General features: G+C 41.4%; 1 protein-coding gene across 17 annotated transcripts in view; it reads right to left on the bottom strand.

The window, feature by feature from the left end:
• ADGRL2 (adhesion G protein-coupled receptor L2) overlaps positions 1-13,842 on the bottom strand; it is a 376,238-nt gene that overhangs the window by 65,777 nt on the left and 296,619 nt on the right. For all 17 annotated transcript variants that reach the window (XM_017824910.1, XM_017824913.1, XM_017824920.1 and 14 more), the window contains one exon: positions 4,091-4,304. In XM_017824910.1, the coding sequence (XP_017680399.1) occupies positions 4,091-4,304 (214 nt within the window). The remainder of the gene's footprint in view (positions 1-4,090; positions 4,305-13,842) is intronic.

The following is a 13,842-nucleotide window of genomic DNA, read 5'->3' as shown; positions in this document are numbered from 1 at the left end:
GTAAATGCTTGAATTTTGTATCTAGGTAGATGATTTCATAGATTAAGAGTGAAAAGGTTGTATTTTCTTTAACTACAAAACATTAATTTTCTACTAGTCCCAACAATAGCTATAACTAGAAGCTGCTCACAAAATAAAGTGTACAGATTGGAACAGACCTGACATTTTTTAAATATGGTATTTATCAAGATTTAAAATTTGCAGGCAGAAAAAAAAAATAAGATCTACTCGCACTGTCCCGGAACCACAAAGACAGTTATCATGTCCAATTGTGGTAACAAATAACAATAATAAATAAACATGAACTTTTGCCAAACAAAAAATTTAGGACTAGGAAAAATGATTCCTACTAAATAACCACTATTTTAAATTTAAAAAAAAGGTGGCAGCATGCAAAAATCCATCTTAGCATTTTATCATTCCACTACAAAACGACATACACTATAGGCCTTCGATTTGAAATGAATTTTAATTATGTATTTACAAGCACTTTTAAATATCTGTTATTATTTCAAGCTAATAAAACAGAAAGGCTGACACTTTGTGGTATCTACGTAACCCTTCAATGCCTGTTGTCCTTTGCAGTTGGCACCGGAGGCAGAAACTCCTGATGACCACGCAGGATTTTTGCACACAGCTCCCACGACCCACCTGCACTCTGCCTGCCACGGACAGGACCTAAGGCCTGGGCACAGGGCAATTTTATCACTGCCAAATCCCTGCCATGCCCACAAAGAGCAGGACTAGTTACCCTGATCGACTGCAAAGTTCCGTGACAGTTCCTGCTGCAGCCACACAGATGCACTTTATGAGCAAGCAACCAGAGCAATTTCCTCAGGCTGCTTTGCATCTTCTGCTTCCCTGTTCATTTAATTTCGTTTTAAATGAAAAGGAAACAGATTTGTCCCTGCTAAAGGACAGTGAAGCACCGAGGAGTCTGATTATTTTAAGATCTAAGTGCCTGAAACGTGGGTCCTCTGCCACTCACTTATGTTACTTGCTCACCAAATATTCTAGAAATAAGCTTACTTCTCTACTGAACTTCAGCACGTGGTAGGATCTCTCAAACCTGACGGTATGCAAACACTGGGGTTAATTATCAGAGAAGTGTGAAAGAGGAGAAGGATTTTCTAAAGGTCTAGTCTCTTTCTTCAAAGCTTTAATTTTAACCATGCCAGTCTGAAGTTTACATAGAACCTAAATACATCTGGAAGACTTTATTCTGGAATAATTGGGATGTAATTTCAATCAGGGATCAAAAATTTAATAACTACTTTACAAAAGTAAAAGAAAAGCAATGAAGTCATTAGTGTTCCAGTCAGGCTTCCCAGGAAAGCATTAAGCTAAAAATCTTTTGAGAACTCCTGAAAAGAAAGAAAAGGGTGAAGGAGAAAAGATTAAGTAGCAGCTCACCCTGAGAAAGAGGAGCTGATGCATCAGTGGGCACTGGCAAAGTGTGTGCCAGTATCTCAAATTCTCTGGAAGGGGAGCAGGGCACGTGACTACATGGCTTTGTGTTAAACTGGAAACCTCATCTTATTTTTCAGTCTTCAGATTTCACAGTATTGATCTCATTAAGCCACTGTTTTCACCTTGTAATTGCAGTAAATGGAGTTGCTGTGCAAAAGCTGTGGAGTGATGTTGCAAGTGAATGATGAGTATTTAATAATTGCCGTGGAACGACATTTAACTGCACGTCTAAACTGAATTGAGTGGTCAAATGCAGTGGTGACACGGCTGACTTGACAAAAACATCTCATTAGTCCTTAAAGTAAACACTGTAGGATTTTAAGTAGCAACACAGAAACTATTGCTGCTTATTTATAAAGGTAGGGAAGAAAAGCTGTCCCTGTCACCAAATGTTCTTTTTTTTTTGTCTATCAGTTAAAAAAAAAAGGAAAATCAATGAATCTGCTAGTCCTTCAGGTGAGATTTTTCTATGCAACTGCTGCCATCAAAATACAGCTGATGTGTTACTTTTATACATCAGATCAAGGACATGTGCTGAGCACCAAACAACAGTCTGCTTAGACAACAAAAAATTATGATCACCAACGTAGTTATAAATAAATGAGATACAAGAACTTCTAATATTTCATAAGAAATTTGCAACATTCTCCTATGCTTGCAATATAGCACAAATTGAGCAATTTTGGAAAAGATTAAGCAAGACAAGAAACAGCTTTTCTACTTAATGACAGGTTCTGAGAAAGAAAACTATGAAAGCAAACTTGCAAATTGCTAAAAATGCCAGACAAAAATAGAAAGCAAAGTGTCAAATGATCTTTGCCATTTGTTCAGACAAAAAAAAAGAGAACAAAAATGAAAAACTCTCTGAGCATAGATAATCTGAACCAATGTCCTACATGTGATCACAGCTTCCTTTTAATGTTGAATAAAGCAAAAGAGTAGAAGATGGGGGATGTTCAAAAATACTCTCTGCTATCATAACCTTAGAGTTGATTAACTGAAAGGGAAGGATTGAAATTTCAGCTTTCCAGTAACAGTCTGATGTCACTTCAAGCAAGATTGTGCCTCTGTATTTGTCTCTGACTACCTTAATCTGTATATTTGCAGTGAACATCAGGAAGACTTTGATCAAAACACAACATGCATTTTACACAACAAGGAAGTCTACAGAGAGGCACTACATTTACAAAAGCAATTGAAGGTGGTTTCAAAGGGAGTTGACAGATTAGAGGATGATGACACTGCTGCTGCAGTCTCAATGGAAATCTGGCTTGATCTAATTAACAACTACGAAGTAGAACCACAAGAAGATAATTCAAACATGATTTAAAGAAGTTATATTACCTTTTTACTAGTGTAGCAATGGAGCCTTTCCCTACTGATCACAGAACAAGTCACAGGTTCAACACTGAAGAAGAATAAAAGGCCTGATATCCTTAATTTACCTCCAGTATTTGAAATTGAAGTCTGAAATATCCGACTACAGAAGTAGAAAAGATCCACATATTCACATAAAAATAATAAAAAATTGTAAGAGTCCCACTCATGACAACTTGAGTGAATTGGTGAATCGAAATGGAAGATTATGTGAAGAGGTGACTCTGTGTTACTGAGTGTTCTGAGGTCCAAACAGAGCAGAGGCAATGCAGCACAGCACACAGGACAACCTGCATACTTCCCTTGACACATCTGTGTACATGCACAGAAAGCTCCCAGGTTATTCCCATCTCCTTTTTGTTCAGATTCCTCACCCTAGGAATTTGTTCAGATTCCTCACCCTCCTCACTGGGAGGAGAACTTCCCACCACGGCTGAACTTCTCCAGGCTTGCAGTTTAAGGCAGCAGCAGTGTCAGGGACTGATTTGTGCTGACATTTCCACAACTGTCGTACGAGGTGACTGCTGCCTGCACACGGCCTTTAGCACAGGACTGTCTGTGAGCCTGAGCTCTGATGCACCTTTTGTACTAAAAATACTTTTACTGGCACCTGGGGACATGGTTTAGAGGTGGACTTGGCAGTGCTAGGCTAATGGTTGGATTTGGTGATCTGAGAAGTCTTTCCCTACCTAAATTGGTTCTGTTGGTTCTCCTGTCTTTGAATGACAACTGCTGTCACTGAGAGAATGTAACTTGTACTTATGTGCACATGTATGCTTATACACACGTGTACAATGACATACAATCATCCTGCCAGGCAATCATTCTGACATTCTCCACTGGTTGCATTTTTTGGGTGGGAACTACAGCAGTGATTTACTTCATTTACTGAAAAATGCAGCAGCCATTTGGTACCATTCTGAGGATTGTCTGACCACCTGAAAGACAAGGAGATAGGGAATCTCCAAATAAGTGAACTGTTTTATTCTCTTTGCAGTTATCTTCCTGCCTTTTAACCTTTGCTCACAAAAGGAGGAAAAAAAACCCCAACCCTTCTTATTGCAACTGGCAGTATATATTTCCTTTTAATATTATTAGATAGAAATAATACTACCTGAATAGCAAAGTGGCAACTGCAACTCAACACTTTCTTCAGGATACAGTAGTTATACAGCACATAAGTCTCTCTATTAATTCAGGCATTTCTCCTCTCTGGTCCTCAACATGTTCTGTGTATTTTTACCTTTGTGTCATAATCTTGTAGGCGTCTGGCAGGAAGCATTCTGTGTTCTCCATCTGGAAGGGGTCAGCATCACAGATCTTGTCGTCTGTCCGCCCATAGTTGGCACTCTCTATCATGATGACATCGCTGCCCGGGCACCGCAGGTCGATGGAGTAACCTTCGCAGGAGAGCTCCCTCCTCACCAAACCGAACGGGAGTGCTGCCCGGCTGAAACCTAAGGAGGGAAAGAAAGGGGGAAAGGGGATTGAACCCAAAGGATAAATGGCACTGGACTCCTCCTTTTCTGTCACACCAGCACTGATCCATCAGTGTGCTGAAGGCAGGGCACCCTTACGCGGTTTGACCCGGTACCACGTCAAGTGGAGCATCTTTCATGGAACTGTCACATCCTTGCATCACTGCTGGGTCCTTAAGCTGGGAAAGGAGGAAGTTCCTTGTCACTGCTTCTAATCCTGGTGCAGGCAGACAGTGGAGCCTGTCTGCATGACTACACTGCACGTTCCACTGCCCACCTCTTTTCTCTCTGCTCCTGTCTCCACTCCTTGGGCACAGTCAGACAGGCTGTGTCTGAAGGCAGCAGAGCAGGCAGGATTTGCAGAAGTGATTTTAAAAAAAGAAAACAAAACAACCACAAAAAAAACTAAAGCCATAGTTCCAACTTCCAACTTCATTAGTCTTTCTTACTTTGTGTCTCACTCTCTCCAGGAAGAGCTGGTTACTTTTGCTTAGCTATTTTGTGACTTGACCCAATAGACATGCTGATACTTTACCTGGTTGAACTTCAGTGCCCCTCACTATGTCTTTTACATAAATCAAACCACATATAGATAAGATTTTGAAAAAATATAGCAATGACTAGTACCACAAATTGCAGATTTGAACAATATCTCCCCCTCCCAAAAATGATATATGTGTTTCACAGAATTCTCATTTTTAAAATGCTTTTTCTACATAAGAGAATTTCTAAAAATAAGTAACTTCCCTAGTGAAGCAGCACAAAATACTTTAGAAACAAAACAAGGTTCAGCTATTCATCCATGTGTTTAGTCTTTTAGAGACATTTCTTTATGCAAAAAATATATTACATCAGAAGAAAAACTATCTGTATACTGATGGATTATTATCAAACAGAGTATTCCTGTTTCTCACAAATCTGTGTGCATTACTGCCTTTTGGAAGACAAGCTGGGTAACATGGTAGTGCCAAAATCCTATTTCCTCAAAATAGTAAATCCTTCCTAAATTTTTACTAGAATTATAGATATTTCCTATTTTTTAAAAATGTCTTTGTAACACAGTAGCACAAGGCCATTAATATTTCAGTGCAGGCTGTTGGAGACCAGTTGTGACAGCACAGAGGAACAGCTCCTACATATGGAAAGCTGGAGCTCTACGGTGTTTTGAAGGCAAAGAAAATAAACTTTTCTTAAAAAGTATGATGTGTTAGAAGAAGCAAGGAAATAAGATCTAAAAAAACCACAAGACAACTTGAGATAACCCTTTGATAGGAAATTTTCACACGAACCAGAGGCTGTCACTTTTTCTATTGAATTAATGATCTGTGGATTAAAACTCCTACCGTATGAAGATGATTATCTGTTCAGGCTGCAAAAATAAAGTTTTTTATAACTATCACACCAGATAGAGCCAATCCCCCCATCCACCCCTCCAGTACCTGCATGTCCCTGCCTTCCCCTGGCACCAGCACCAGCCTTAGTACCCCTTGTGTATGATCTGACACAAGGGGCTGGTGTGACCCCACTTCAGAAGAACCGGTGAGTTCCAGAAGGAGCAGCTCCTGCACTGGTTGTGGATTCCCCTGGCATGGGGGAAGCAAAAGGCAAGAGCACAGTGACCAGCTCTGCCTTTACCTAATATTCTGTGGGATCATCTCCTACGTGAAAGCAGCCCCGTTACCCTGCCAGCACGTTTCAGGCTTTGCTGATGGGGGAGCTGGGAAAGCACCAAGTGCCATCCCCAGCTCACTCCTGGCCACCAGTTCAGCCACACATACCACGAGCAGTAACACACACTATTATTAGAGGCTTGCTGAAGTGTCACGAGCTGAAAGCTGGGAAGAGCTGAAACACGAATCCATCACATTTACACCCTCCATGTTCCTCCCATGCAGCAAATTAATACAAGGAAGGCAGAGGCTGCTCCTGGCTCAGCGAGGGCGTGAGGTGGGCACAGGGTGGGCACAGCAGAGCCCCCCCCACGGGCACACAGCAGCTCCTCTGATCAGTGACCACTGTGACAGCCACGGTGGGACCCAATGTAATGCCACTAGTCACTGCCATTGCTGCATCCCCCTCCTGTCAGCTCTAGTGCTGTCCACGATAACCTCACTCTTCCAGCTGGCAGCACTGGTGCCCTCATCTCCTGCACTCACCACGTGTGGCACCACCATGACCTGGCTGGGGAGCCCACTGCTCCCAGACTCCTTGGGTTTCCATCAGCAAGGAGGGGAGCAGCTCCTACAGCTGCCCAAAGAGGTGTCTGACCAGGGCAGGAGGGCAGGGGCAGGGTGGGCAGGGCACGTGCCACACCAAGCTCCCTGAGATGGGCACCGACCTCACAGATCCTGCAGCACAGGCTCCACTTCTGCCTAGGAATATTCTGAATTCAAACACAAGACCTCTGCAGCTTGCTACAAAGAAATCAGCTGCCTGCAAATCTTATTTCATCATCTATGGCAACCACTATAAGGACTATGAATGTTTTATCCTGCAATTTTTCCCCCTGCAGGCATCCGTGAGAAGTTCTGTATTAGAACTTCTGTATTAGAACAAACATAAAAAAATACTAGAGCAAGGTTAGATCACTTCACAGGCAACAGAGGACACACCTGAGATTGCAATGTAGGTGTTACATTGCAAAAGCAGAAAGCAATAAAGCAAAACAACGCAGTGTATGCTAGGTGGGAATGCTGCTCTAAGGAATCTCTATGGCGCAGAAAGAATTTTAACTAAATAAAATAAATAAATTTAAAGTCCACTGGCAGAGCTGCTGTGATCTTTATGCTGAAGCTTTATTTGTAATTTTCTCCTATCACCAAAGAAAAAATAAGTGTATCAACAAGCAAAGTGTAATTCAATCCATCTTGCAATCCTGACAATCGAAGAAAGAACTTGTGGGAGGCCCTGTGAGCGAAAAATCAATATTGCAGCTTTGTGCCGTGCAAATGTGAATACTGCCAAATAGCAGTGCTTAGGGTAAAATGAACTGTTTTGCTCCATTTTCTCCTCTCTGAACAAATGATTTTGAAACGACAGCTTCTTTTGGAGCTATAAAACGTCAAGCAATAACTCCCCGTGCTTTAGGCAAGTGATTGGAATAAATACCTCTTGGCAACAGGTGCAATGACTTAGGACTGAAATTCATTTACATTCAGGAGATAATTCCCGATAAACAGATGCACTGCCACAGGATGGAAGTCTGAGCAACCGCCATGTGAATGCTTCAGCATCATTCCAGAGTTTCTCAGGCTCCAGTGTGTGGCTCTGTCAATAATGGATGTTGTCACCAGTAACTTTGGATCTCCAATGCAATTCCCCGTGAGTGTTCTCAGCACTGCATTTTCTAACCAACCTGCACTCAACCTTCTCTTGCCTCACTGTACCTGGAACAAACCTATTTTGTTTGGCAGCCAAAATCAACGTTCCTGCTAAAGGTTTCAAGGCAAGCTGTGCCCCGGCTGACAGGGCTCCTGCTGCTGCCACCCAGAGACACAACAGCTTCCCAGCTGCAAAGACCTTCCTGGGGCTTGGGCTGGGACTTCCAGCACAACCTAAACATGACTCGAGTCTCTTACCACACGCACCATATGCTGTCTCTGATTCACTCTCTGTGTACATTAATCACTGTTGGATGTGACTGGTTTTGTTTTTTTGTTGTTTTTGTTTTTTTTTCAAAAATGGAAGAAGATTAATATCTAATGAGAAAAAGAGCATTGTTTCTGTCCTGCTGACCATTTTGATTATAGAAAAGCTTCCTGCCAGACATATGTTTCCTGCACTCCATATCTGCCTACAGATTAGTTGAGTGCAGGCTCTTTACTGAGAGGAGAAAATAAACTGCTTTTGCAAAATCGCGTTTCCGAGGAAAAAAGGCAGAGGGGATTTTTAGTGGTAATATACATTCTTTAATGCTTTATTGATCAATGTACACAGAAAAACAAAATGAAAGGAAACATCACAAACGAATACCTTTCCTCTGATATTTTAGCATATCAAACAAAAAAATACAAGTTCTATGAAAGGACTGTAACTCAGAATCACGTCTCAGAAATATGGTAAATTCACATTTGGCTAAAAATTTTTAACTCGAGTTTGCAATGCCTTATTTACCATTCTACTGTCTTGGTTCCTCCAGAGAAACTATTTGTCTTTACAAGGATAACCTAAATTTGTCAAAGTGCAAAGAAAAGTTAATAATTCACAGCATCCTGCCCACTTGCATACCATCTTTCTGAGCTGTCAATAATAAGAGAGTGAGCTAAGTTTGGTAGATAAAAGCAAAAAGGCACCACCACATTTGAATGTTCACCCCATACAGAGGAAAAACAGTGGAATGTAAACAGGCTAACATCAGTACTCAACATCAGAAGCAAGGAACCTTTGATTAAAACTTAAAGCATAGAGAAAGTCAACATGGAAATACAACATTATTTAAAAAATGCAGATACTTGAAGAACTGAGAATCCAAAACAAATCTCTACAGAAATAAATATATATATATATATATGTCTCTGTGAGCAAGGAAATATTGCTTCCTGTGTTATTTGGCTGTAAGAGAAAGGTCTTTTGAGAAGAGCACATCTTTTCAAGCAGAATGTTTACAGTTGTCTCTTTCACAATCTCTTTTATTTTACCATATCATGCAACGTGATGATTTAAGTTCTACACAAGATGAAGTGATGCGTCCCGGGCAGCATTTCAATAATATATATTTAACAAATGCAAAGCCCGACGAAAACTGTGCTGAGAATTCCCTCCCTCTCCAGCGAAGTGCATGCGTGCACACACGGGAGGGTGCAGGGAGACAGCTGAACACACTCTGCCATCTGAAAATCATGCAAATGCTCAACATGGGCCCTGCAAAGCTTTTACAATTCCACAGACAAGCCTCAGCATCCTGCAGTTTCTGAAGAATCCCATGAACTCTGTCGGAGGAGACTTTTCTCCCCGTCTCTCAGCACTGTATGTATTTCACACAGACAAGCATGTTATTTTGTTAAACAGCTTTTAAACTATCCAATCCTGGTCAACAGATCACTACCAACTACTACAAGGACAGAGGCAATTTAAGTGACAACTGTGCTTTCTCATCCTGTCTTTGAAGGAAAGAAGTCACTCTGGCAAGCACGTCTATTAAAAGATTACACTGGCACAGTAAGAGCTGCTGACACTGTCCAGAGGTCTGGAGTTCACAGCTCCTCTTTCAGGGCAGCCCCACAGCCAGCCCAGCACACAAACCCCTCTGTTCACTCGGGGTCACACTGCACAGGAAGCAATCACTGCAAAAATATTCTCTGCCACTTTATCTATGTACCCATTCTTGGCAATTAAGATGCTGGAAGGAGGGGACACCGAGAGAAAAGGGATTATTTAGCGAGGGAAATCTATTTTCTAGTGAGAGACATCTTCCTCCTTTACTGCAAACTCACTCATAAAAATGGGATTAATGCAAAACAAGGTACATGGAAGTGTCTCATTACCTGAACTTTAACAAAGAGGCACAGAGTCCAAAGGAACAGACTTGACCATTTAAATTACATGGAGGCAAAGCAACTTCTTCACTGAATAAATGAGCTGTGAGGGGTGACTCTTAACACTGCTTTCTAGAATTCTGTTTCTCAGACGTTTCATATTTTAATTACTTGACTAAAATCTGGAAGCCTACCTCTTACAGACTAGAAATACGAATTGCTATCAATAAAAGCTTTTAAAAATCTTAAGTATCTAATGAAGGCTTTTTAGAAATATTTTTTACATTTTATTTGAACATGATTTAGTCTTTAAAAAAATTAAAATTTTAAAAATCTCTGTCAAACTTTAATGTTTTTCAAGATTCAGTGCGAGCAGCAGAATTATATCTGCAAGTAATTTTCTGTAATTGTATGCTTAATATTCAGTATGCATAAACATAAAGTACGTATGTCTGCTTAATGAAATTCAGGAGAGGAGCCAGAGTTACACCCTCTGACTCACACCAGGACGGGTCCTGCCTTCCAGGTTCACTGAAACTCACTACAATTTTCCTTCTACGTTTTCCAGCCTCCATGCAATTCTCAAAAATAACCCTATGAGGCTCTCTTCAGCAAAAAAAAAAAAAAAAGAGTCAGGGCTTACCTACTTTCTGCGCCCTGCTGAATGATTCAGCAAAACCTCAAGTGAGCAGCAGCACTCCCAGCACTCAGCCTTCCCATCTGACAGCCTCGGTCCCTCCCTGCACGGCTGCCAAGGAGCTCAGGGGAATCCTCCCAAACAGCTCTCACCCCTCATTCAGAAGGGCAAGGATGTGTCTCTGAGGTGGCACAATTAAAGGGTTTTTTTGGACTGTGTTTTTGTGTGTGTGTGTGTGCACTTAATAGCAGGAGAGGAAAGAGGACAGGGATGAGAGCTCCATGGACAGACCTGCAGACAGTCCTGCAATCACCCAGAACACACAGAGCAGCCCGGGCAGCAGCCACGCACACATCCCACACAGTCCCAACGCTGTCTGGGAGGAATCTCCACTAGGGGAAAAGAGACAGTTTGGTCTTCATGCCCATTTAATCCTTCACCTGCCTGCTGAGGCTGCCATTAGAGTGCTAATTAATGCTAAACTGTGAAAATGGGCTTCTGCACTTTGAATCCAGCCACACTGAAACTGGAGAGAAACCACTAATTCCTTTAATGAAAGTCACCAAACCAGAGCCTGGTTCCTGGCAGCATTTTAGCAGAGCCTACATATGGCAGATGGAAACCACGTGATCTAAACATGAAAGTCTAAATATCTAATATAAAAATACGTGTTCTTCAGTTCTCACTAAGAACCACATCTTATTCTCATCTGCATGCACCTTTCCCATCCCTTTCAGTGGGAGCTGTATGCATGAGAGCAAGACTTTGCCCTCTTGATCTAAAATTATCCCAGTTTAAAACAGCATTCATCTGTCAATGCTATTTCTTTTCTTTTGCCAGCCAGATGTCTGTTCTCAGGCTGCAAGAATCTCCTTCCTTTTTTCCTTCACATCACACACACTTGATCCTCTGCCAGCCCACAGAAAGCACTCTACCCTTTTCTTTCTCGCCATTAAATACATTGCATCTTCAACGTTTCTCAAGGCAAGTAAGTCCCCTGGTCTTTGCAAACCCCCCTCCTGGAGGTTATCTCCAGTTTACCCACTGCGAACTCTCTGAGCACACCACCTGTCAGGAAGGAGAAGCTTCTGAATCAGAAACAACCTCCTAGAGAGGGAGGTAAGACACACAAAGGCTGATGTGTCAGAAATGTTGTGTCAACAGGATTTCCCATTGAATTACTTCCTCAGCACAGGATACCGGGAGCAGAATAAAAATAAATATTCTCTTATTTTCTACAAAAATGTATTTTGACAACAATTTTTATTTCCAGTTATCTCAATCATGGATTGGAAACCATGTGTTGAGGAGGGGCAGAGGAAGAGGAAGAAAGAGGAACTTCCATCAGCAGTACTCAGAGTGACCAACTGACAAGAGAAATATGCTTTTATTCCCATCACTAAGAATCCCAAAGCCTTGTCACCTCAGAGAGTTGTATAATTTCCCTGGGAATACGTGCATTGGTGGAAGTCAAATCATGCCAGCAGGTGACATGCTGGGTGCCAGTAATGACCCCTGGTGTCCTGTGTACATTGCCTTCTTAAATTGGCTATAGCCTACCCTATGTAAGGAAGGAAAACATTTCATCTCACTAAAATATCCGATAATTCTGGCTCATTTTAAAGAAAATGCTATTCTATGAGTGCCAAAGTTTAAAATACCAGAGACAGCCCTAGTGCTAAAAAATTACCGCAGATTTAATTATTGTACATTTGCTATCATATGGCAATATTTGAGATCACAGCTGTAAAATTGCAAAGGGGGCACGTTCCTGTTTACAAACAGAATTATATATTCATTACAAATGGAATCAAGAAACAATATAAGAGTTCATATACTCTCTTTTGTTTCAATAAAATGATGGGTGGAGTCAATTGTCACAGTATAATTTACAGTGGAAAAACGATGTGGTTAATTTTAATGAGGGCAAGCTGCTTAAGGAGTGCTTATGAGTATGCAAATAGCACAGCAACCCCCTCTCATTCAGCATTCTCATTCAGCTTCTGAAACGTTGCAGAGGACTCAGGAGCAGCAAGAAGAACCAGTGGAAACATAAAGGCTCGAGATCCTGCAGCTGAAACTGCTGAACCAAAATCCACAGTCATGCCTTCTGAAAACAAGGAGAGCCAGGTGATGAATGGACTTCAAGGTAAATGTGCCATCACTTTAACTGTTCCCATAAAGAGATATGAGACAAGAGGAGCAAGCAATCTTGGAAAATACCTGCCAGAGTGAAAGGTTTTCTTCCTGACCTTACCTTCTGTGAAATATTTGTGGATTTCTGAAAGACTATTATAGAGAGGAGAGGGATACACGACACATAGTTTTTACAACATACTTAAGGTTCTGGCACATTCTGTGAACCACGGAATAATCCTACATAGACACTTGAGAGCATCCTCTGAAAAATAAATTGCATGAAGAAAGGAAAATTATTTCACTTTTATAAATAACTGAGGAAGATACACAGTTCTAACACGCTCCCTGGGCAGCAGGGAGTAAGAATGGCAACACAGGTCCCATTTCCAGAGTAAATAAGAGAAGCATGCTCCTTTTCTACCCTGTCAAACTGCTGCTCATCACCTATAAAGGAACTGTGTATCATTGCAAAATGAAAGACAAGGGAGATGAAGGGACGGGATCGTTAAATTCCACCTGGACTCAAATTCAGGGCTTCTTGTTTGAATTCTGATCTTCAGTCCTGGAATTTGTCTGTCTCCCTCACCAGCTGTCACAACGTGTATGGTAAGAAGGCTCTCAGCTTCTGAGAACCAGCTAATGAATGCTCAAATGAAATAAATGAAAAATCAGGATCCCTGAAATCTCTGAGTACTAAGAGAGAAAGGAAACAATTTTCCATAATTATGTGATAAAAGTTCCATATTTAATACTATTTACATTAGGAAGTAACAAAAGGGATAAATAGACACTAACACAACACAGAAAGGAAAACTTTTCATTTGCTGATTACTTCAATTTAGAAGCACACATCTAACAGCTCAAAGACTGTGCTTCCAAAGCTGTTCATTGATCTTAATACAACCCATAATAAAGGGCTAGAAAAGCATGGAAACCACGGGAAAAAAATCACTGTTAGGTGCTCAAGTATAAACTCAATAACCAGCAAGACAGAAGTGCTGCACTGTTACTACAGGTGTGGAAGGCAATTTCCTCAGTAATTAATGTCTTTTGCATGGTGCCTCAGTGTCCCAGGTCACAGCTTTCTCTTAAAGAAATCTTTCCCCACGCATCCAAGGCAGGTATTCCAGGAGGAGACAGCTGTGCAGTGAACATCTCACTGCTCTACTCTTTTCCACACCAACTAAAACAACTCTTTGCCACTGAGAGCCCCGTGTTGTGCTGATCCATCCTTCACGGGCACAGGCAGATGGGTGGGATCTGCCAG

This window comes from Lepidothrix coronata, unplaced genomic scaffold (assembly GCF_001604755.1).
Source record: "Lepidothrix coronata isolate B3197 unplaced genomic scaffold, Lepidothrix_coronata-1.0 Scaffold114, whole genome shotgun sequence".
In the NCBI taxonomy this organism is placed as follows: Eukaryota; Metazoa; Chordata; class Aves; order Passeriformes; family Pipridae; genus Lepidothrix; species Lepidothrix coronata.
Note: the sequence above shows the minus strand (reverse complement) of the source record. Positions and strands in the feature narration are given on the sequence as shown.